Source organism: Centruroides sculpturatus, unplaced genomic scaffold (assembly GCF_000671375.1).
Source record: "Centruroides sculpturatus isolate CEXI.00-Female unplaced genomic scaffold, Cexi_2.0 scaffold1835, whole genome shotgun sequence".
NCBI lineage: Eukaryota > Metazoa > Arthropoda > Arachnida > Scorpiones > Buthidae > Centruroides > Centruroides sculpturatus.
Genome location: NW_019385943.1, coordinates 17858 through 42546, shown reverse-complemented (window position 1 = coordinate 42546; position 24689 = coordinate 17858). Strand labels below are relative to the sequence as shown.

General features: G+C 26.3%; 1 protein-coding gene across 7 annotated transcripts in view; it reads left to right on the top strand.

Moving 5' to 3' along the window:
* LOC111612729 overlaps nucleotides 1-19291 on the top strand; it is a 47457-nt gene extending 28166 nt beyond the window's left edge. For 3 of the 7 annotated variants that reach the window (XR_002754664.1, XR_002754665.1, XR_002754666.1), the window contains one exon: nucleotides 18774-19291. Coding sequence is in view for 1 of the 7 variants with exons in the window: in XM_023353972.1 (XP_023209740.1) it covers nucleotides 18484-18502; nucleotides 18774-19081 (327 nt within the window). In the remaining 6 variants the exon portion in view is untranslated. Of the gene's footprint in view, nucleotides 1-3189; nucleotides 3202-8941; nucleotides 8946-18446; nucleotides 18634-18773 lie in introns of those variants that run through there. The other 4 variants (XR_002754668.1, XM_023353972.1, XR_002754663.1 and 1 more) reach the window with 4 other exon arrangements.
* The last annotated feature ends 5398 nt before the right edge of the window (nucleotides 19292-24689 follow it).

The window sequence follows — 24689 nt, the reverse complement described above, 5'->3', positions numbered from 1 at the left end:
GTTTATTTGCATAGTTTGTTACATAAAGGTTTTTTCAATTTATGTGAGTTTAAAGAGATGTCAGTGATGCTTAAAAAAGAATAAATTTAACATGAAACAGTGATTTTAAGTCTGGTTAGTCTGACTCTAAGTCTGATTAGTTAGAGTGATTAAATTAACTAGGTGTATACCGTAAAATACGTTGATTTTTGTCTAAATTTTGATTTTTGATTTCTGTAAGATTTTCTTATTTTTTATTAACCCTCAATACCGAAATAATCCCGGGATTGAATAAGTATAATCCCGAAATCCCGGGATTAGAAATAAGGACCGGGATCGAATTCCCTAAATATTAACATATAAAGTATTTTCTGATACCTACATATTTGCTTTTCTCTCAGATTTCTCCACTTTATATAACCTGTCGTCTTTGCATTTAGGTTTTGATATTTAGATATTTATTTCTTTCAAATTATTTTCTAGCTTTTAACTTGGCTCAGCATGGCTTTAATGGTTTTTGTATCAAAAACTTATACTAGCCTAGTCATTTTCTGATCACACTATCGTTTGCATTAATAATGTCTATTTATTATTAGTGTATATGAAAATAAAGGTCATAAAAATGAGATTACTATTATGTTATTAGACTCATAATATTTTAGTTATATGCGAAAGAACTTCTTTTCACTCAGGCTTAGATAACGTTATGAGAATAGCAACTTTTATGCTTTTAAACAATTTATCTGAAATTCGAATCTATTTATTCATAATTAAATTATAAACATAAAAACTAGGCATGTCTTTTTCCCTTTTCTTTTAAATCACGAAGTTTACGTACACATTTTGCTTCCAATTCTAATTCTAAAATACATAGACTACAATAAGTTACACGTGTATGATCGTACTATACAATAAGCTGCATTGCGTGTTTTCATATATATGTAATTATATATATATGCATATATATATACATAACATTACACAATAAACATGATACATACCTATCGATTTAATATTAACAATTATAATTCACGAATAATTCGTTTTCCTTGTATAGATACAGAGCGTAATGCAATCAGAAAATTCATTTGAGAAACTTGTGTTAAACGTTTTCCTAAATGTATCTAATAATAATATGCTTGTTTATTAATGCAGGTATAATATTAATACAATTAGAAACTGAATGTTGTTAATAATTTTTACTTCATAATATTTTTCTGCTAGTAACATTTCAGATTAAAATCTTCTATCGATTTTTCTAATTAATAATATAAATGTTTTCATTATTTACAATGTTTTTTGTTGTTTTTAAAGTAAAATTGAAATGTAGAGAAGGATTATATTACTATAACTTTCTTTACTAAACTATTGAAGCAGGAAGGGGAGAGGAAATGACGAATCTGAATGGAGATAGATTCTGACTTTACTTAAACTCGAGTGATTCCATACACTGCTATCCAACAAGACTTTACGAAAAGGTTAAAATATGATAGCTAGATTAATAAAATTAATAGAAGTTAAAATAAATTATTAAAAACATACCTAAAATAAAAGTAATTTATTATATATTTGATATTCGAAAACATCTCTAATCTAAATAATTATTGCCAGTTTAAACGTACGAAGCATACGTTCGTGTTGTAATCAAGAGTAAATAAAAATGCTAAAAATGCAAATTTATAAAACATTAGTGCTCAATTGATTCAATACTTAATTTTTTTTATGAAAATGAAGGTGTTGTTATACAATAATATATACACTTTTTTGTTATAAAGAAGAAATATTTGGAGAGCTCTTTAATAGACAGAAAAAAAGTTAGTAAAACGCTTAAGGCAACATAAATATAAAGTAATTGAATACGACATCATTTTAATTCAAGAAGACTACTTCAAATCTTTAACTATTAACAATATTAATAAAGAAACATAATTAAAACTGTCACATTTCATCCAAAGAATTATGTACTGTACGGATATACAGAATATTGAAATCGCCGATGAACATTTCTTCCTGTTTGTAAGGTAAAATAGAATATTATTACAATAAACAATTGCCTAAAGGAAAAGAAATTCTATACGATCTTTTCTTAGAATATATCAAATATTTACTAGATAGATTCATTCGTTCCTATTCGGTCTTAACGATCTAAGTTAACGTGTAAACAACTCATTTATTTCGTTTGATAATGAGTCAATCAAATCTAAAATCTCAATTTTTATTATAAAGAAACGAAATAAAATTTACATGATTTAATTATTCATGCAATTTCTTTAAGTTACATTAATAATTAGATTTCATATTTATTACTCTATTTATATTTAATATAATTTATACTTACATAAATTTACATTTTTATATGATAGATTAAAATTAGCTCACTACGAATACGTGTTTAAAGTGATTTATTAAAGTACTTATTTAAAGTGATAACATAATTTAAATATATATATCAATACATAATTGTATACATATGGTGATTCCAATCAAATGCTATTTATTAGATGTAAAAATTCTAAAAAAATCACTGTTTTTATCATCAATTTTTCGCATTTACAGAATAAACTTTGCTTTTCTTTCAAAGTGAAACTTGTTACCAATCGATACGCTCATTATTTACAATGTCTTATTTATAAGCGCTTTTTGTAAACAAATTTGGAATACGTTCTTCTATTTTTAATTCTTTCACGTACTATTGTTGTAAAAATGATAATAAAAGTTAATTTTATATGAATTTCTTCTTTTAGCAGAATACTATTTTTGTCTAATGAAAAGAAACTGAAAAAATTCTTTAATTTTCCATTTAGTACAGTACATGAAATCAAATTCATAGCCTTGTTATAAACATAAGTCTTTGTAGTCATTAACTGTAATCTATAATATAATAAACAACACTTAATAATAATTCCTATAATATAATAATATAACAATTATGGTAATTATTTAGATTTATGACACAATTTCCTCTTATAAATCTAAGGTTAATATAAATTATGAACTATGATTATTGGAAATATATTTATATGATATTATAATTCCATTTATTTCGTATTGCACTGCTATTATTTACACGAAAAAATCATGAATATTTTAAATTCTAATTTATCATATCATTCGCATACGAATTTTAATATAGTTTATTAAAAAATTCTGAATAAGCCAAAAAAATTTTGCTCTTTATCTTAAAGTTAATTAAAGGTATATTTACATAATAAATTATTTTATGTACCCCCATCTTCATTTACATATTTGAGCCAACGTTCTTTCCACGAGGTGAAGGCCTTTCTGTAAAAAGAGGATTCATGCATTCTTCAGCAATTTTTCAGTTTTCTTAAGATCATTATATGATTGAAAGACCTGTCCTTGTAGATGGCTTTTCAAGTGACCAAATAAAAAAAATCTGATAGATCTAGTCAGGAGTATAGGCTAGGTACTGCATCAAAACCTAACCATAACTAGAAATCTTTCCAGTCTGATGAACCACTTTTTTTCCATATCTTAAGTCATTGATAATTGAAAATTGCGTCGAATGGATATTCCAAATATTTCATAGATCTCTGATTTTTAAACGACGATCACTTTGAATCAAGTCATGAATTTTTTGATGATTTTTATCTCTCACGCTTATTGAAGGTCTACTTATACAAAATACCAGTGATTCCATTTTTAAAACTATTAAACGATCTTCTAACATTATAAAAATGAAACAAATTATGTTAGAAAACTTTTAAAAGTTTTTCATAAATGTTACCGGATTAATAAAAAAATTATATTACAATAATGTATAAATTTATATATTGGTTCAATCACCGTTTTCATTTATAAATCATTTGTGAAAAGATAAATATGGTGCATCAATAGTCAAATGTTTATTTTTCATTATATCTGTTTTAAATTTACTTATATTAATAAACAGGAATTACTTTTTGAACCTTACTTGTAGTTACTACGGTAATTTTAATTTTTTATAATCTTTTTTTACCGCATTCTTCACTTGATAGATTTGAATAACTTATTGTATATGTTGTTTCATTAATTATGTGTATTATATACTTTCTATACTATTACATACTATTCACGCTTTAGCATTTATATATATATAAAACAATGTAAATTTACAAATACAATTATTAAAGATGAGAAAAATTTTAAAAGTGATACGTAAAGAGAAAGAAAAATGATTAAACTTAATTGTCTGCTGGATAGCCATGCGATAAGACACTAGCTTATCGCTATGAGATAGGGGTTCGAATCCGATAAAGGAACTTATAATTTATCAAGGATAAAATAATCGGATAGTCAGGAGTGACTATTCGATCATTAACTTTCCGCTCCTGACTGGAAGTTCGTATAGAGTTAATTGGGGCCTCTGGTCCTTAAGCTTTTTTTATATCTGTCCGGATTTTCATCTATTTAATTTCGTTCTCGAGATTAACGAAGGGCGAATGGACAGATGCACGACAGTGGGAATGTATAGGTTTGAAATTTGAAAATCGCAGTCCAATTAACTATAAAACAAAAGCAGGGAGTTCAAGAAATTTCTTTGATTTCGTGAATAACGTTTATTAAGATTGCAATGAAATAGATGGCAGCTTGTTTATAATTTCTTTTCGAATAGTTGCTTTCAGTAGCCTAACGATTTAACAGTAGTTTTGGTTATTATTGCGATAATTATCTAATCTCTGCGTCTGTTCTTTTCATTTCTTTCGAATATTTGTTTACGTATAATAGCTGTCTTTGGACTCAATTAAATAAAAATTCAATAATAAAAAAAATTTAAAAAAATTAAAATTTGTTCTAATTTTTTTAAAACCGTAAATTAATACAAAATGACTTCCATTTCACAATACTTTAAACTATTTAAATACATTGATATATATTAAAGTATATATATATAAAGTATAAGCAATAAGCTCACGAGCAGAACTGTTTAATACAAATATAGAGACTATCATTACTAATATAGACAGATCATTTACATATTAACCAATTGTTCCAACAACTAATCTCTACATATTGATTCTTTTGTTTTCTGTCTATATATAAATGTTTTCTAAACTGATTTTAATATATCTATGTGGAAGGTATTGCATTTAATATAATTGGGCATGTTTGAATAGAAATATATTGTTTTATTGACACGGTTTATAATACTGCTTATAATTTAAAGTTATTCCATTTTATTTCTTTTTCAAATTTAATTTGATTTATAGAAAGTATTGACTAGGATTAAAGTTTCGGTTGCTGTTATTAAAAGTTTCATTATATATTAGTAAACAGTTTGTATATACTATATCTACAAACACCCGCTAATAGGGTTGAAGGATGTCCGAGTTAGCAGGGTTTACTTTACTTTAAAAAAGTTAAGGAAGTAAATTTTAAAAGGTAAAATAGAACCGTATCGTAACAAAATAGGATGCTCCGTCATTATTATCGTTCGGAAATGAAATCGTTTTCGTCTCAAACAACTATAAACACGAAAGTAATTAGAAGAATATTTCATAAATATATAACTACTGTTAAAATACATGCATATTACGTCAAAGTGTTAAATAAAAATGCACTGTAAGTACTCGAAATCGTCAATTAAAGCGAAAGAGAAACAATGGCGACATTTCCGGTTTGCACTTCAAAAACAATGAAATAAATATTTAAATAACAATATGTTGTTAAAAAATTATCTAATAAGCATCACATTAAACTGTTATAGATTCGCAAGTAGATAATTACTTTTAAAATGTAAATCGAGAGTCCATTTTCGTGTTTTTACTGTTTAATTCGTTTTTTTCTTAAGTACTATTAATATTCAACATTTTTTAAATATTGCAAACTACTATATTATGGGTATTTTAAAGCGACTTATATTCGAATTTTCTATCAGAATATTGAAAAATCAGATTGATGCATGGTGTAACAATAACGACATAAAAACATTCAGTATTTGTTTCTAAGAGTCATATTATGTTTTTCAATATATCATTCTCTGCTTCATTGGACCAAACATTTTTCAAGCACACTTCAACAGAATATATCGCATTTTCGATCCCATCCAAAATTTCTGTAGCGATTTTCAGAATGTATATAATGTATATGTCGTATATAAAGAATACACAGTTATAGATTTACGTAAAATTCAATATAAAAATTAAACTTTAGTAAAGTATTAAAAAAATATTATGATGTAGGTCTATTTTATTGTGATTTGCAATCAAAACGACTTTATTCTGTGTTTCTCATCGATCGCTGGTATTGGATTTACGCACTTAATTATCCTTCATATGAACAAAGAAACAAGAAAAACTTTCTAGAAATATTCTCTCTAGATTTGATGACTTTGAAAATGGAATTAATTTACATAAGTGAGTATTTGATCGCTAAAACTTACTCTTTACGACGAGAACGACTTTTTAAACTAGTTTTTCTATTGTCCATTTTGATACTGTTTTGGCTTTCATTTTGCAAAGGTTTGTCTTATAAAAATGATAGGTAACTTATATGAGAAATTCCACTAAATTTAAAATGTTGGAATAAGTTATAAAAATATTTCCCATTTTTCACAGGTTTAGAAATATTCCGCCTTTCAGTACTATTTTAAGCAAAGGTAAAAGCCAGGTTTTTCAATTTTATGAGTTTCATAAACTCCACTTATATAGGCCTATGCTGATACTCAATTTTGGTCCAGTACTCGCAATCCAATATAGAAAAGATTTTAGACTTTTGGATAAACATTTTAAAATTTTTATTTAATATTTGAATAAATTATGAAAGTAATTTTTAATATTTACACGTTCTTCTAACAAGTTTTATTGCCAAGAGGTTTTATCAGAAGAGAATAAGTAAAATGAGAATCATTAGAGGAACAAACCAAGAATTTCATTACTTCCAACGAAAGTATCACAGGCAATATATTCTCACAAAGTGGGGGAATAGTCTGATTTCTACGCCTAAAATAATGAAATTTTATTTAATAAAAGTATAATTTTATTTTTGGTTAATTATAAATTCATTACGGATTATAGAAATTAAATGAATAAATAAATATATTTATTTAATAAACTACTATATAGAACCACGACAAGATTTAAGAGCAAGAATTATATATATTTACAAAATTAAAGAAATAAAATTCATAATAAAGATAGTGTATTTTTCGATTACAACAATCTATAGAGAATAATCGTTAAAACCTAAGATATGATGGAGAGATAATAGAATAGAATACCCGTTATAAGAATGTGTGGAAATCAAATATATATTGTAATATAATTACAGTTAAGGAAACAAAAAAAGAATATAAACGTAATCAGAGGGGCGTAAAGATAAAGATTTAAATATTCTTTTTTATGTAGATATTTCCATAAAATGTTTAAGTTGATTAAACAATTTGAAAGTAGTAGTTTATATGAATTATATTACCACATTATATGAAATAATAACTTCTAAACTGTTATGTTTTAAGAATATTTGTTGGACAAGAATTTAAGTTGTATCAGACTCTAAAAAAGTGTTTTACGTAATAAATATAATATTTGGAGCAATGGGACAATGCATATTGTTTTGCAATAGTAGCGTGTTTTGATTAACGTAAATGCTGTAAGAGTTGTTTTATTTGTGTAATGAATTTAGATTTAAACGTCGTACGGAAATGTATATTAGAACCACAATTTTTATTTTCTCTTGAGTGAATATATCATCATAAATCAAGTGGAATTATGAAATAAAACATTTATAATATCGTGCATGTTTAATGATCGCAAGATATGAAAACTACATAAATACTTAACATTGTTCTTCAGCTTTTCAAAATTGAAAGCTTGAGAGCATATTTACTGGATATTTAATGCGATTTATCTTGTCAAATAGATCCGTTATAAGAGCTAATAGATTAATCTTTTATATTCTGTAAGAATTTCAAATAAACTTGGTATACTTTGTCATAAAGAGAGAGTTAATATTACGAAAATGTGAATTACTCAGTTCTAATGCAAATCTAAATTTTTAAATTTCATTTTTGAAATATATGATATCAATAGTATTAATACATTGTTTTCTGGAAACTATAAGTCAGAGAATAGAAATTCAATAAGTAAATTTATGTTAAGAATTGATTCAGAAAAGTCAATTTCAATTTACATTCAATTTTTCATTACTATTAAAATTTCAAATATAAAAGAAAAGATTAAATTTTGATTATTATTTTCCGTTTTAAGTACAAACGTCTAAAAAATTTAATATTACCTAAAAACAACACTTACTATGAATTAAAAATGCATTTATTATAACGATGATGCATATTTACAAAATAGAATATTCTTTTATGAAATTCTTTTTCTTTTTTTTTATTTATAAATACTGTTTTGAAGAGTCTCTTTGATATTTATTAAGTAAAGTAAAATAGATCGGATTTATTAATTTGGACCATAGAAATCTTTTGAAAATATTCCGAGTTTTTCAAATACTTCGATAATATACGATAAAGAATGAGTTAGTAGTAAGATGTATTACAATTTCAAATAGAAAAAAAAATTACAGTAAACTCCGCTAAGTCGAACTGCATTAACTCGAAATTGTGTACAGATCACGAGAACAGTATGTAGGGTTTCCCATATTATAGTCTCGTTAAGTCAAAATCTGGTGTTAAACTCGTCAACTCGAAACTGTAACTCAGAGTCAGGGTTTTTTTTATTCCTTAATTTGAGTGATGAGCAGGGCGCAGCTGCACCTCCTGAGGATTTTTCCGTGTGCCACAGGTAGTAAAAAATTTTGTAAGGCTTATTGTTTTTCTGCATCCTCCTCTAAAGATTTCTGGAACCGCTATTGGATAAATTTTATAATTAGCCACATTAAAGCACCATACGTTTTTATTATAAGAGAGTCTGAATTAGATTCTTTTTTGAGATGCCCTTTTTCTTTTGGATTATTTAATTCGATATTAATTTAAATGGAAGTTAAAATTTTTAAAAAGTCAAGTATAGGTTGAATTGTGCAATCTTTTTTATTTTCGGAATATTCAGAGTTTACTTAAAATTATACGTTAAAAATTCATTAAATTTATAAATGATCAATCAATTTACATATTTATTTAAAACGTAGAGAATGAAATACATTCATGTTTGTTTGTCCATTATCTTTTATACCATTTCAAATTATGAAAACATACATTTTCATGAAAACACTTTAAATTTAAATTTATTTTTGAGCATTTTAAAATTGTAATTGTTATTAATTAATATACTAAAAGATGTAGATTTAAAGCAATTTGCAATGTTAGCTTTATTTTAAATTAAAAGTACTAAATACATGATGATTCATATAGACCAGAACCCAAAATTTTTATTATAAATGTTAAACTAATAAATGGAAATTGAAGAGATTTTCAAGAAGAGTACCTCCACTTATGTTGAACGTATCGAGTGCTGAAACAGGCCTTTTAGGTGGCAATAGAGGCATGATACAGTCAATTTTTCTTTAGAGAAACACTGAACACCGTTGCATATTGCGAATATCCACAGAATTTGTTGAACAACTTGATAATGTGGAACTGATACGTGGTTACTTCCAAAAAGATGGAGCGACTTGCTACACATCACAGAAGTCAATGGGAACAATCCAAAGTTTTTTGAGGACCTTATCATTTCCAAGAATCTGTAGCCGTCACGGTTGCTCGATCTTACTAGCCCAGATTTCTTTTTGTGGAATGAATTAATGAAACCTTAAGCAATGAATGTATAACTAACCCTTCATGATTGACGTCTTAGAGAGATAACATGAGGAATTAGATCCAAAACATTTATAATGCAACATGTGTTATCAACAACATGCAGTGACATGTCGACATGTGCCCAATAGAAGATGGCCTTTTCCAACACTATGATGTAATATGCTCGATGTAATGAAAATCGATGGGACTTTAAGGAAGCGTACTCCCACTTACCTTTCCTGAAAGTCCCATCGATTTTCATTTATTCGTTTAAGATTTATAATAAAAAAATTTGGGTTCGGGTCTTTATGAATCACTCTTTACAATACACAGCGTAGCCGTTTTGTATAATATCTTACCTCCAAATATGGAGCATACTTTCAAAACCCTTTAAGTAAGATAGAAAATATTCTGAAAAAGACTAAATTATTGAGTTTCAAAAGATGTTTAAAGAACGTAAATTATAGCAATAACTACAACTATTGTACCATTTAAAACATCAAACATTTTATTTAAATAAATTAACATGTCATTTTCATAAGCATTTCAATGCTAGTCGTTAGTTTCGCATTCATATACTTCTACACCTGCTGCTGATGACGTGATCTTTTTTGTCCTTCGTCTTAAAAGAACAAAATTTTAGCAGGTTTTTCTTTCACTTCATATTTGACTTTCAAAATAATTATTTTTCACCTAACTTATATCAAAATTCCCTAAATTTGGAGAAAACCATAAATCTGGCAATCTTGTTTATAATCTGCTCACTGTAGTTCCATTTAACCAATGGCAATAAAGTAATAATATGTCAAAGAACTTTTAACTTTCGAATTTAATTTTTTTTATAACATACAAAAATAATTGGCTCTCAAGAAAAATATCTTACAATAATCTCTCACTTACTTCTAAATATAACTGACCTCTAAATTTTCCTCTAAATCTAGAGGTAAAAATTTTACAACGGAACACTGACGATTGGCTATATTTAAAACTAATATTGTATTTAAAAGTATTCATATCTTACGATTTTCTGTAACATATGTCAAAAAACAAACTTCCACTTCACTCAGATTCCTACATACGTTCAGATATATTTTCCACTATAGATTTCTACAAACAACATACTTCTACCCGTTTTTTACAGGCGGAAAATATAGATTTTTTTAAAGTTTTTCTCATGGTTTATTTGAATTCCTTTAATGCTAACTCTTCAGTTACTAAATGGAAATCAGGAAACGGGAATTACTTTTCGCTCGTATCTCGTTAGAAGAGTAAAATTGCAGTTTTTGGAAAATTTTACCAACTTTTTATGGGTACAAGGAATCTTTCAGATATTTTCTCTAAGAGCATTGAGTACTTGAATTTTTAGCTTGAGTACGAATCTGGTTTGCTTTTTCGTGAATGTTAGGCTCTCTTTTAATCATTTATTTGTAGCATGCACAGAGATTTTCAATTATCCAATTTTTGTAGTTATTTCTAATTACTTCTTCACTAAAAAATGAATTTCATTTATCTACAAAGTGGTCCAATGAAAGGCCCCATTCATTAAAGTAAGGATTTGAAGAATAATTACTGAAACATTGGAAATACAATAAGAAAAATTTAAGTCTAAACGAAATACTATACATTACTTCATAAACAAGTGTTTTCTTACACATCAATTAGTGAATCTTCTCTGCGATAATTATAATATCGTGAACCACTTTCTCGATGACAATTTCTGTTTCCATTCATATTTAACAGCAACTAATCTCCTTAAGTTTGGCCATCAATTTATTAACACTGTTTCAGTCTTGGGCTATTTCCTTTAATCTTAGAAAGTCTTTTAATGCATTTGGTGCACTGTTGTTGTTTTGAAAACCAGTTTCTCTAATAGGGCAACGTCACTTAATGACATTGTCATTAACAGATCTTGCCTACAGAGCAACTATTTATATCGGTGCGTCACGTGATTCCTGCCAAGACTGCGTAATTATAGAAGTTTTTGTGTAAAAATTCATTCTTCTTCTTCCTTCTTCATGAATCACAAAATAATAATAATAATAAAAAACATTATCCAATGAATAAAGTGTCATTTCTCATTAAATTTCTAATTACTTTTCACTATTTCTTTTATAAACGTATGAAATTTGAAAGCTTGTTCATAAATTTTTGTTAGAAAAAGCATCACAACAGATGAATTTTTAATTGTAATTATTCAATATTTATATATAGGTCTATATCCAGCAACTAGTTGTCTAACTTTCCCGGCATGAATTAAAAATTGTGTACTGCGTCATCTTCTATGAAATTTTATTTTAAAATGTTTTTATNTATATCCAGCAACTAGTTGTCTAACTTTCCCGGCATGAATTAAAAATTGTGTACTGCGTCATCTTCTATGAAATTTTATTTTAAAATGTTTTTATATTATTAATTATTATAAAACTAATTTTAAGAGTAGAGAGAAGTTTCATTTAAAAAATTATAAATGTTAATAATGAATAAAATTTTCATTAAATTCGTCTCCCATTCGAGATATGATATACGACCGTTCTTTCTCCCCATCCCTCGACCTTTAACCATCAAAATTTAATAGCACCAATCCCTAATACAGAAACCTCTCTATAAAATTTCAGAAATTTTCGACAGAACGCATAGGAGTTATTAAGCTTCAAAGTGGGTAAATAAAATCTTCTTTCTACACAAACATTCATGGATACAGAAAATCCCCCAAATGTTTTTGCCTTTCTCGACGTCAGGCGACCTTCCCTAGTCCAAAAATTTAAAAATCTTGGAGCGTAATTTTTGACCGATCGCCATACTTCTTCTCTGTTATATATAACAGCCGAAAAAGAATAACCATTTTATTTTAAAGTCTAAAGTACACATTTAAAGTACACAAAAGTTGCATAAATAAATTTTTTCTTTAATATCAGCGGCATAATTTTTTTATACATTGTAGAATTATGTAAAAACATCATCAACAAATGATATTCACGTGTAAAAGTTTAATATAAACTTGACAGTAGTTTTATAAACAATTAATTGTTAAATTTAGAGACTTGTTAAATATTCCTAGGCTTTTTCAATCGCTTGAATTCAATCCCGGGTCCCTAAGAGCAGCAGACTAACTCCTCAACCGTATAGAGCCGTCAAATTCTTGATTAATTTTGAGGTTCAACAAGTTTTTAAAACAACCGAGAATCCGCGAATCATTGCATTAAATAAACAAACGTAATTATAAAAATTAATAATTCCATAAAATGTTTGAAAAAACAAAAAAAAAAAGGAATCTCTCAACTTATGTTATTTGAATCAAACACATAGAAAGCGATTTGATAAAATAACTAATTTTTTACTTATTTCTTCTGAAGTAAAAGACATAACTAACGCATGACCTGTTGCAACGACGGGAATTAAATTAATCATCTGTGATATTAAAATAGGCAGGAATTAATCTTGATTAATTCCTACCTATTTTAATATCACAGATGATTATGTATCTGCTATACCAACATTATAATAACTAAATCGAAATGAATATTTTTTACATTTATTTTTTATTTATGTACAAATTTATGACGAGAATAACTTCTGCTTTCTTACATTTTGATGTTTGATTCATTAGAATACTTTGTTATGCTCTTGTATCTCTCTTGAGAAAATGTATAACGTATTTATAAAGTATCGTGTCATAAACTATGTATAAAGAAGTCATTCTGTGATTAATTCTTGCAAGTTATAGATATAGATGCAAGTTAAGAATTAATATCTACATTTGTTTAAAGAATTACAGTTATAATTAAATCGTCGACAAAATTAATTAAAATTTTATACTGATCCATGAACATTTTTAGCTTTATTAATTCACACAAGAATCAAATTTTTAATTTAAAATGTTAATTTATTGATAATGGTTTAAATTTAAAATATTTATTTTTATGATGGCAAAAATCTATTTGTTCTCATAAATTTATAAATATATTATTATTGAGGAAAAGCCTAAATCCCAACTCGATTCTACTTTACTGTAAATTTTTTAGAATATTATTCAAATACTTCGATACTGGAGCTTTAAAGCACTGACAATAAAGAATTAATAGGTATGATAGAAAACATCTCCATTTACATCTCAAGAGCAAACAAGATGCTGTTGGGAGAGTAACTTCTATCTTACAATAGAATAAAACAGAAATTACTTTGAATGAAAATGAATACAATAGACAAATTTACAAACAGTGGATATAAAAAGAAGTTTTTATTAAAGATTTTTTTTTACAATATCATGGAACTTAATTATTTGAGTAGGATTCGCTTTGGTGACAATATTAAAAATCAAACTAGTAACTTAGTATAATTTTCATTATTTTTTATAACTCTACACATCAGAAAAAAATCACAGAATTAATATGTATCTATTACTTTTAAAAACATATTTTAAATAGAAATTTTTCTTAACGTAATCTACAAAATATTTTTCAATTAAAAATACAGTAGAGCGTCGATTTTCCGAATCAATTGGGGACTATAACTGATTTACGTACGAAAAAATAGTTTAACGTATCCGATGTCGAAATTTTTCTCCGTTGCGTGTCGCTTCGCGTTGAATTTTCGTCGATGTTAAGCTTAATAAAGACTATTGTATCGTTAAAAATTTTTTTTATTTTGTACAAACTAAATTAATATATTGAAAAATATAACAATAATAAAAAATTATACTTCAGATGTTAATTTAGTATCAAAAACATAAAATATTTGAGTAGCCCAAGACATAGCCAAAGATTGAAGCGCCACAGCACTGGCGAAAATTTAAATTTGCCAACTGGAATTCTTTCGGATGATTGACTTTCGGAAAATCGACGCTCTACTGTATTCATTTTTGCAAGATCAAGAATAAAATTGAGATAAAATATTAATGAATATAAGATGTTTCATTTAAAAAATTCTTTACATATTTAAAAATTTAATGGCATTCTGTTATAATGGTGTACAAAAATATTTTCTTATAAACATCTTTTATAAAACCATGCAATTTGTAAATCAAAGTATCTAATTTTTATAATCGATATACTGTATGATATTAATAATTAGATTTAAAACAATGAAATAGAAGTAAATCCTCCAATAAATGTCGGATATTTAGTTTAAACTATTGCAATAGACGGCGGGTGTCGTTAAATTCCTAAGCGCAGCGTGTTCTGTGCGTGCTATGGTAATTTTCCTGTGAAAACCCATGAAAAATGTTTTTGCTATGACATATGGCACAACTGAAGAATCCGGAAAGCACAGAAAGATGCGCCCACCCACGTATTATTTACCAGATAATGCCTGAGTGGGCGCATCTTCCTGTATTTTCTATTTCGAATTCTTCACTTTACACAGATCAGTGAACTAGATGTCGAGTCGTGTAATTCAGCGTTGTCTTCAAACTGAACGCAGTTACGTAAGCAAAATAATACTCCGGAGAAGCAGCAGCGCGAAAGTTCAAAGTGCATCCAAAGGGAATTGGCGAGTGGAAGAGTAAACGTGACTCTCTTAAGACCATAAAGAATAAGAGCGAAGCAAAGAGGCTGACAGGAGGAGGGCATAAGACCAGAGAAGAAGAAAAGGTTTTACACTGGATCTGTGAGCAATGAGAGAAAAATAACCGTGTCTCCATGGATAAAGCAAGAAAAATTTTCACCCGAATGAAGATTTTTCTTGCTTTATCCATACTGGAAAAATTCATGAAAAGTAACTAAGTCGTAATAACTTTATGCTTACGGTAGTAATGTTGTTGTATAGTAGTGTACTTTTATTTTAAATAAAAAGGAAAAGTTCTTGTGAATTACCCGGAATTTGCATTATTTAGGCTAGAACGGGTGAGGGAAATATGATAGAAAAAAGGTTAAACCGTATTTCCCACTTTTTTATCACTAGTTTGGATGAAGAATTCTGCCAGAATGTATTTAGCTAGACGCTGGACTTCTTATATAGGCCGGATAGTTAAGCATATTCTGTCCAATAGATTCCTGGGCGTCTATTAGAGGATTTACAGTATTTTATTTTCAAGAAATAAAAAACATTACGATTTTTATAACGAAATAAGTATTTAATGGTTATTTAAAAATTATTATAAATTTATTTTTTGTTTTTAATTAATAAAACTTTTTAACTACTTTAAAAATATTTATTTATGTAATTTAAACTTTGAAATAAATTAAATACTGAAAGGAAAAGATATATACTGTATTTTAACCAAAGGATTACATTCATCGACAATATACGTGGCCTAACTAAGGGTGATCTGGGAGAATGTATCAATAAAAGGTACAATCAAAATGAAGAAAAATTAAAGCATTCTCCCCGTGAAATACCGTTTATTTATTTATTGTTTTAATAATTTTTTTTAGTTTAAATTTTATTCCTACAGCTTTCGGCGGATCCAACACCCACATCATCTCCCATATATCAATATACAATAATTAAATAAATATGAAATATATTGGAAAATATTTAACCAAGTTATTTGTTACTATTACTTTTTGCTGACAAAAGATATTTTACTAAAGTAAACAGAAAAAAAAAGTAAATTGTGGAATCTGAAAACATGAAATAGGAATGACTGGATGCAGCTGATGATGACGTTTTCAGACATGGAAAAGAAAAAAAAAGTGATGTAAAAGGAAATTTTTTTCTATCAAAACTAAGGTTCAGTTGTTGCTAAACAAAATTACAAGCAGGAATAATTTCGATAGATCGACAGATAAAACGGAAGCAAGTGGAAACTTACAAATTTGAATGAAATGTGTTTAAATTAACAATTATTTTAGTGATTTATTCACTTAGGTATTGCTGTTATTACATCCGATAATTGAAGTGGAATGACAAACACCTTAATTAGTATATTGTATGCTGACACGTTGGAACTATTTTAATTTACATATAATTATTATTGAACGAAAAATGTCGCATATCTGAATAATATCGTGAAATTTACATATTAAAAAAGCCTTAGAAGTATTGAAATACACCCATCCACTATTTAAAAGTATAAATTAAATTTATTTAATTTTCATTAAATCAGTAGAGTAAAACCCCGATTTAACGAATACCCCTCACCCAGAGTAGTGTTAAGTCGAGGTTTTATAATAGAATATTTTATTTTATATTAAAATCTTTTGTTAATAGAATGAAGCAGTTAACATTTTTTTATAGTAGCTTTAAAATTAAACATTTTAGATTTAAATAAATTAAAATGTTAAGAATTTTCAATTTATTTTTTTGTTTTACTGTCGTTAAGTGATACGATACGATTTATAAAAGATTAAATTTTATGACTTAGAAACGAGGAAACAATAGATGTAACGGGCTTCTATGGAAACGCAAGATAAAAAATAAAGTTATTATCGTTGAATAAGTTATACTCTCTTTAAGTTTGATCGAAGCATAATAATGATTTTCTATCGACAAACTATGCTTATATTTAAATTTTAATTCTTTAGTAAAGATAAGAGGAAAANAAGTTTTTTAATTAATTAATATCAGATATATTAATTGACTATACAATGATTTTCAGTATAGTGATTTATTACCGACTTCTTACAGTTGATTATACACTTTAATCAATGTAGATGCATCAAAAAGATAGATTATTCAGAAACACAAAGAAGCTATAGAGCAAGGATGGATTTAAGTATTGTATGTAACTCATACAAAACTAGGTGAGAGAATTCTTTAGATTATAAAAAAAATTAACACCTGAAGTTAAAAAAATGCTTAGGAGTTTTCATGTAATAAATAAATTTAAAAATTCTTAAAAAGGAGTCGAACAAAATATGCGTAGACTTTGTCATAAATGTTACCATGGTTAAAATTCTACATTTGAAAAGCTCTTAAATTTTGGTTTTACTTGTATATTCATTTTATTTTATTATTTATGTAATTTTGCAAGTCTTAGTCGAGAAAAACTTTTTATGATTATGAGAAAAATAGGTTTGCAATTTGCCACTTCTAAGATCAGATACTATTGATATAAAATTTCATTTTTAATAATCAAATTTTATATCAATAGAATGTATTTAATTTTATTACTTTTATGTAAAGTTGATATTTGTTTAATTCATGATACAGTACGAGTTAAAATTTATCTTTACTTTCCTTTATAACCTACTTTCTTAACAATATAATCTAATTCTTCTTTATATTCTTTATAACCTAAATTAATTTCTTTCAATATACATATTAATATAAACACACAGATAAAATTAGTAAATGCTCACTTAAAATAGATAATTTTCTTAGAATATTTTCATATTTTCAATTACTCTGTAAATTATAGACTTTTATCCTTTATCCATTACAAAGTGGCTTCAAAAAAATGTTAACACATGTATGGCAGGGATTGTAGAACCGTACTTTATTGGATTCACAATTGCGCATGATGGAGAAGTATGCAAATAACAATTATCCATATTAGTGATAACATATTTTTTGAAGAACTCTGTTCATGACTCATCTATTTCGAATAATTTTATAAAAGTATACATTCGAAATTTAATACACACAATATACAATTAAAGAACAATTTATTAATTAAAATATCAATCTAAATTTAAACTGACATTAGAATTGCGATTATTTTATTTAGATTCGACCGCATCTTTAAAATTATATTCTTGCTCAACTGTAAAAATTATTACAATAAAAATACTCATTTGACGGAGCATTTTTATTAATGAAAGAAAAAGATGAAAATTGCAAATATTTATTATTATTTTTTTAAGTGAAAAGGAATTTACATAACAAACAAACGCTTAGTCATCCTTTATAGCCAAGCGTTCAATAGAATGACGTCCTATTCACAAAGTAATCTCTGTTTAATACTCTTCACTCGACTGAGATTTCTATCATCGTAACCACTAATGCACATATTATTACCGATGAAATATAGGTTGAAAGAATAATATTTCTTTACATTTTGCGCCCGTTTTAATTTTGTACTTCTACTTTATAAATCTCTGTTGTAATAATATTTTTACTCGATTTCGTATTTAATATATCTGTTTCCTTTTGTAAAATTCCACTATGATATGATAATAACTTGATATATATATGTATATATTTCATTTAATTACAGTTATGTTGGCGTATTCCCTACATTCGTTGACGCTGTTGCTCATCTGTTTAATGACGTCTACGCTGATCCTCAATTCCGAAAGGACTGTAAATGGAATGCATCGAGTATCGTATTCAAAAATTGGAAATGCAGAAAACCCTTCGTTGAATTTATATAGGAGATGGAACTTCATCCACCAAGATATCAAAACTAAAAGAGCATTGTCGTTTCTGGCATATTGGAAATCTCCCTCCGAAAATACTTTTGTACAACCAGTTGCAAGTGATGTTAACTCAAGACCGGTTGGCTTACCTTTTCGATGGGGATAAATACTTCTATTTTTTCATGGCTGAACTTTTAGTTGACTGACGGATGTGATTTTATCCCTACATTTCTTACATACGGTAGTTAATTCGAACATTTAATTATATGTATAGTTTTTATTTATATGAGAAAACGATGAACAAATTATATGAACAGATCATTATATAGGCTATATATTGATATATATATATAACTTATATACATACAACGATAGTTAAAACTCTTTCAAAATATTTATTCTGTAAATAGATTAAATAAAATAGATATACAAATAAAATTCTGTTTAATTTACATAAATATTTACGAATAAAATTAATAATTTTAACAATATTTGCGTTTAATCGAATTAAACCAAAAGAACTGTATTAAACTGTTGAAAATGTGATGGAAAAATGTGAAATTAAATTAAATGTATCGTTCAAAATAATTTAAATGAAAATTAAAGATATTCATTTCTGATAAGCATCCCGGATGTGTCACTGAAGTCATTTTTTTTTTCATTTATTAAAATTTTGGCCATCTCTACATATGATAAAATGTAAATTAATAACATTTAATGTTCATTAAATAAAGCAGAAATATTATTAATGATTAATAAACGTAAATAAAGTAAAGATACGTTCATCGTAATTAACGATTAAATCTTCCTTTGAAAATTAATGAAGTATTTTATATTAAATTATGCAATTAAATCCTGTTATTGTGATATAAAGTAGGATTAAAGTTGCATAAAGGGATTCGGATAGAAGTGCAATCTGTTTATTTTTTATCAACTTTCTTAAGTTCATTAAAAGAAGAAAGAACCAAAAACAATTAATATTTATTTCAGTGCATTGGAAATATCTAATAAAATTTTTAAATTATTAATTAATTCAATAACTTTGCGATAATACTCAGAATTTTTTCTTTTTTTTTTTTTTTTTTAATTCTGGCGAGAGTCAATAATTGGATAGGACAGACAATAATTGGATGAATGAAGAAGATGCATATGAGGTAATTATTTAGCTTTTTTTAAGTGAAATAGTTCAAGAATTGTTCCAAAAAATGATTGATCGAATTACTTAAAAGAGGTGAAAGATTATCTTTTTTCTCGTCTTTTCTTTTCACAAAAAGTTTGTTGAAAAATGATGTATTTTGTTATCGCGATCCTCTGTGTTTTCAATAAGATGAGATATCCAAAGCATCAATATCTCGGTATAAACATTCCGTTTAGTCATCGGTTTATCGTTTTAATTTATTTGAAAACATTATTAAAATAAATAATAAATAAATAAAGAAATATTCTTTATATATAAATTCATTTTTTAGAATCGCCTTGCGTAATTCACGTAGATTTAAATATTTAATTGCTCTAAATTCTTAGTCACTTGACGATGCATTAAAATTTAAATAACCAATTTATTTAAAAAAAGATGATAATTTCTAATATGTTTTAGTAAAAAATATTATTATTATTATATATGGAAAAAGATATGCATTGAAATGAATATTTTATCACTCTATAATAATATCTAAACTAATGGGTCACAATTCCCAGGAGGAATCAGATACTTTATTCCCGAGTAAAAAAGGATCATCAATTGGAAACTTGTCCTCAATTTTTTTTATATAATACTTTTTAATTGTGGTAATTTTTATGTAAAATATAAAACTTAATTCCTAGTTTAACGACTAAAATTAAACAAAAGAATATAAACTTACATTAGTTACAGATAAATTAAGATATAAAGAAAACATTTTATACTTAATATGTTTGTGAAATAAATAAAATTTGTTATCTAATCTTTATACATTTTTTATATATTATTTCTTTATAAAATCCTACAGAAAGATCTCATAATATTATTATTATAGGTATAATAATATTCAATCCATGAAGAATTGTGTATAATACAAAATCATTGGAGGGGAATGTATCTTTTAGATCTATGCATTCTATTTAGAGAGAATGTTATATACGATTCGTAAGTTTCAATATATAAATTCAAAAAAAAAAATATAGTTTTCAAAGATCAAATAAAGATTAATAAAATTTCCATTTAATCATAAATTAATTAATTTGATTCTAAAAAGTAATAAGTGATGTTAGATTTAATTTGTACAAAATTTATAAAGGTCAGTTATACATTCCACATTTTTTATTTGCTAAAACATAAAAATAATGAATATATTAGCAAAAATTGATATTTAATAAGAGTTCTATTATTCAATTTTTACATTGGATTATTATTACACCATCGTATATTAAAATTAAAAAAGCAGAAAAATATTTAAATTATTACTATTATGTTCTTGGTTAGATTTTGAAGATTTTCTCCTTCATTTGTTTTTGATTTACCACTTTGTCATTAACACAAACAGATTTTAAACAGGAATGAACTTCGTATTTCGAATGGAATCATAATTATAGCTGTAGAAAAAATAACCTATGCTATAGAAAATCAGGAGACTCATACAGAGTTAAAGACAATAGAGCCATCTTTTCCCTAACGAGCATAAGTCAGATCGTGTCTGCAACAAAAATAACCCAATAAAAAATATCACGAAAGAAAAAATATGTTTAGCTATTCTAAACCTTCTTTTTATTTGAAAGTTAAAACAACTTACTTAGATATTTTCAATCCTTTTGAAAGAAGTTCAGACAAAATGGCGACGTTTTAATCCTCTTCTAAAACTTTGTTAAGTGTAAAATTAAATTAAAACCTTAAGAAAAAATATAATATAAATTTTTATTGATAAATATTTGTAATCATTTATGTAATCGAACGACAAATTTATTTTATATTATTATTAAATGATTTTACATAATTATTTTTTTATAAATTAGTCTATTCTGTGGGAGATTTATTTGAATTGAAATAAATTTGAAATAAAAATGATTATTTTTTAAAATTTATTAATATTACATATTATTATTTAAACTGAAAATCGTTATATTTCAAAACTACATCGTAATCTTAAAATTAAATCATACGAAATTAATACAGTAGAGCCTCGAAAACTCGGCCTAATGTGGACCGAAGGGTGGCCGAGTTTGAAAATGCCGGGTTATCGGGAATGGGGTTAAAAAAGGATAAGTATGCGTGTTTCCTCAGAAAATATTGTATTGTACTTGCATGTATTGTTTGCTTGAGAATACAACAGAGAATAAACTGCCCAAATACCCTTAAACAAAGGAAAAGTACGTCCTTTATGAAGGCATAGAGCCTTTACTACATGAAAATGAAAATTAATGAATACACTGTGTACAGTAATTTACCTGATAAGACAGACCTCAGAAAAATACTTTATGAGAGCTTTTATACTTTTATAAAGCTGTCTATAATGAAAATTAATTAACTAAGGATTTTCGTGCCCTGCCAAGATATGGCCGAGTTATCCGGAGTGCCGGGTTATCGAGTGCCGAGTTTTCGAGGCTCTACTGTATTATGAGAAACTAAAAATTATTATAATTAATTAGAAATCTGTTATATTATACATTATTAGTATTAGCCTACTTTTAATCAAGTCCAAAAAGGCCAATACTGAACATTGATATTTAGTAGGTGGTTGACGCCTGATAAACGTGAAGTTTTTCGGACTTTCTTCACGTGTTTTCCATCTAACTTAAATAAGAGCCAGTTTTCTATATAAAGTCATCCCAGGAAGCGATACTCCCACGTGTCGCATTGTCTTATCCCATCAACTCAATCGACTTTTAAAATCATTTACCGAAATTAAGAAATCCAGACAGAAATTTTAAAGAAATTTTGAACAAAACCTCGACGGACTATTTTGTTTTGTTTATGCAGATTTTATTATTCCATTAAGAAAACTCGCGAGAATGCATTTAATAAATTTAATAACTTAAAATTTATACATCATATAAAATAATATACAGTAATAAACTCAATAGATAATATCCAAAATTTAATTTTCCATCATTCAGTTTCTCATTTCTTATTCAAACATCGTGTCGATCAGATAATCCTATTTAACTCGTTATTGCGCGATGATGGAAAAGATTTAAGAAAAAATCTGTTTTCATTAACAAAAGCTAAAAATAAAAGCGAAATTGAGAGAATTTATGCTACTTAAATAATGAAAATTTTCTGTATTTAATTAATTTATTATTAATTCATCTGTTTTACGCGCGTTTTTACTACATTAAAAGCTTTAAATTTCATTACTCCACGGATTTCAAAGTGTCTGAAACCATGTGATTTAAATTTACAAAATCAGTTTTAGTGACGTGTAAATGTGAAAAAATTTACTAAGACAGTAAATAATTTATTCTGTTAACAATTAAAACGTGTTAAAACGATATTTCAATTAGAGTATGGGGAAGGCAATAAGACTTGGAAGTTCTCTCCATCAAAAATAAATCAAAACAAGAAAATGTTGTTAGTTTTTAGAATAAAAACAAATATTTCCTGTTGTGATATTATTGTAAATTCGGTTTATATATTGTATGAACGAAAAAGATATAAAACTTTTGGCTTGTTTTCACCAGAAAATAACGCGCGATGGATTATTATTGCTGGATTTCATAATGCTTGAAGTATAGGGTATTGAACATTTATTTTGGTATAGGAAATTTAGAAGAAAGGAAAACTTTCTACTTTTATTTCTATTTTGATCAATCGCATTTATTTTATATAACTTTACATAATCTATATCCTACTTAGGATTCAACTTTTTAGAATGGAATCATTCGAAAGTTAAAATTAATATAAATTATATTATAGTAATTGAAGTAATTTTCTATAAGTTTATTTTCGTTAGTTTGCATTTATTATTTGTTTATTACGTTTTTATGTTAATGACATTTATTTTTTATTAAGAGTTAACCGTTTTGGAATGATTATTCTTAATCTTAATTGGGCTGCAATTTTTAAAAATTGTAGACCTATAAATTCTTACTGTCGTTCGTCTACCTGTCTATTTTTCCTTAATCTCAAGAATAGAGTTAGATAAATGAAAGAAGAGAACAAATATGGAAACCTTAGGGGCAGGAGGTCCGATTAAGTATATAAGAATTTCCAATACGAACTGGAAATCACGTTATTTCAAATCAAAACTTCCTCTGAAAGGTGTTAGATAGATGACCCGGCATGACTCTATTGATAAAGCAAAAGTATAATGTACAGGGGCAAGCCACTACTAATTTGAGGTGGAGAGCATATATTTTAAATAAAATAAATTAAAAATATGATTAAAAATTGCATCCTGGAATTGTAACGATTTCTAACAATTATATATTTAAACTTTGAAACAGTATTAATTAAAGAAAATACTTATGTTATTATATTTTATAGTAAAAATTATTTGTTTTTAAATATCTTTTGTCGTTTTTTTTATGTGCATCGCTAGATTAATGTCTTTAAAGCATTCAAAATTTTCATAATTCTCAAATTTCATTTAAAAATAAATCCTTTTGTTTACGAAGTGTATTTTAAAAATACCTGACTTTGCTATTTAAACTTTATTCAGCAAAAATCATGTGTCAATATTTTACAACTTTATTTAAAATTCATTTGAAATATTTAACAATCATCATCCAAAAATTCATTCAATTAAAAAAAGAGTTTAGTATAGGCCTATAAATATGGCATATGTATATATATATCTGTA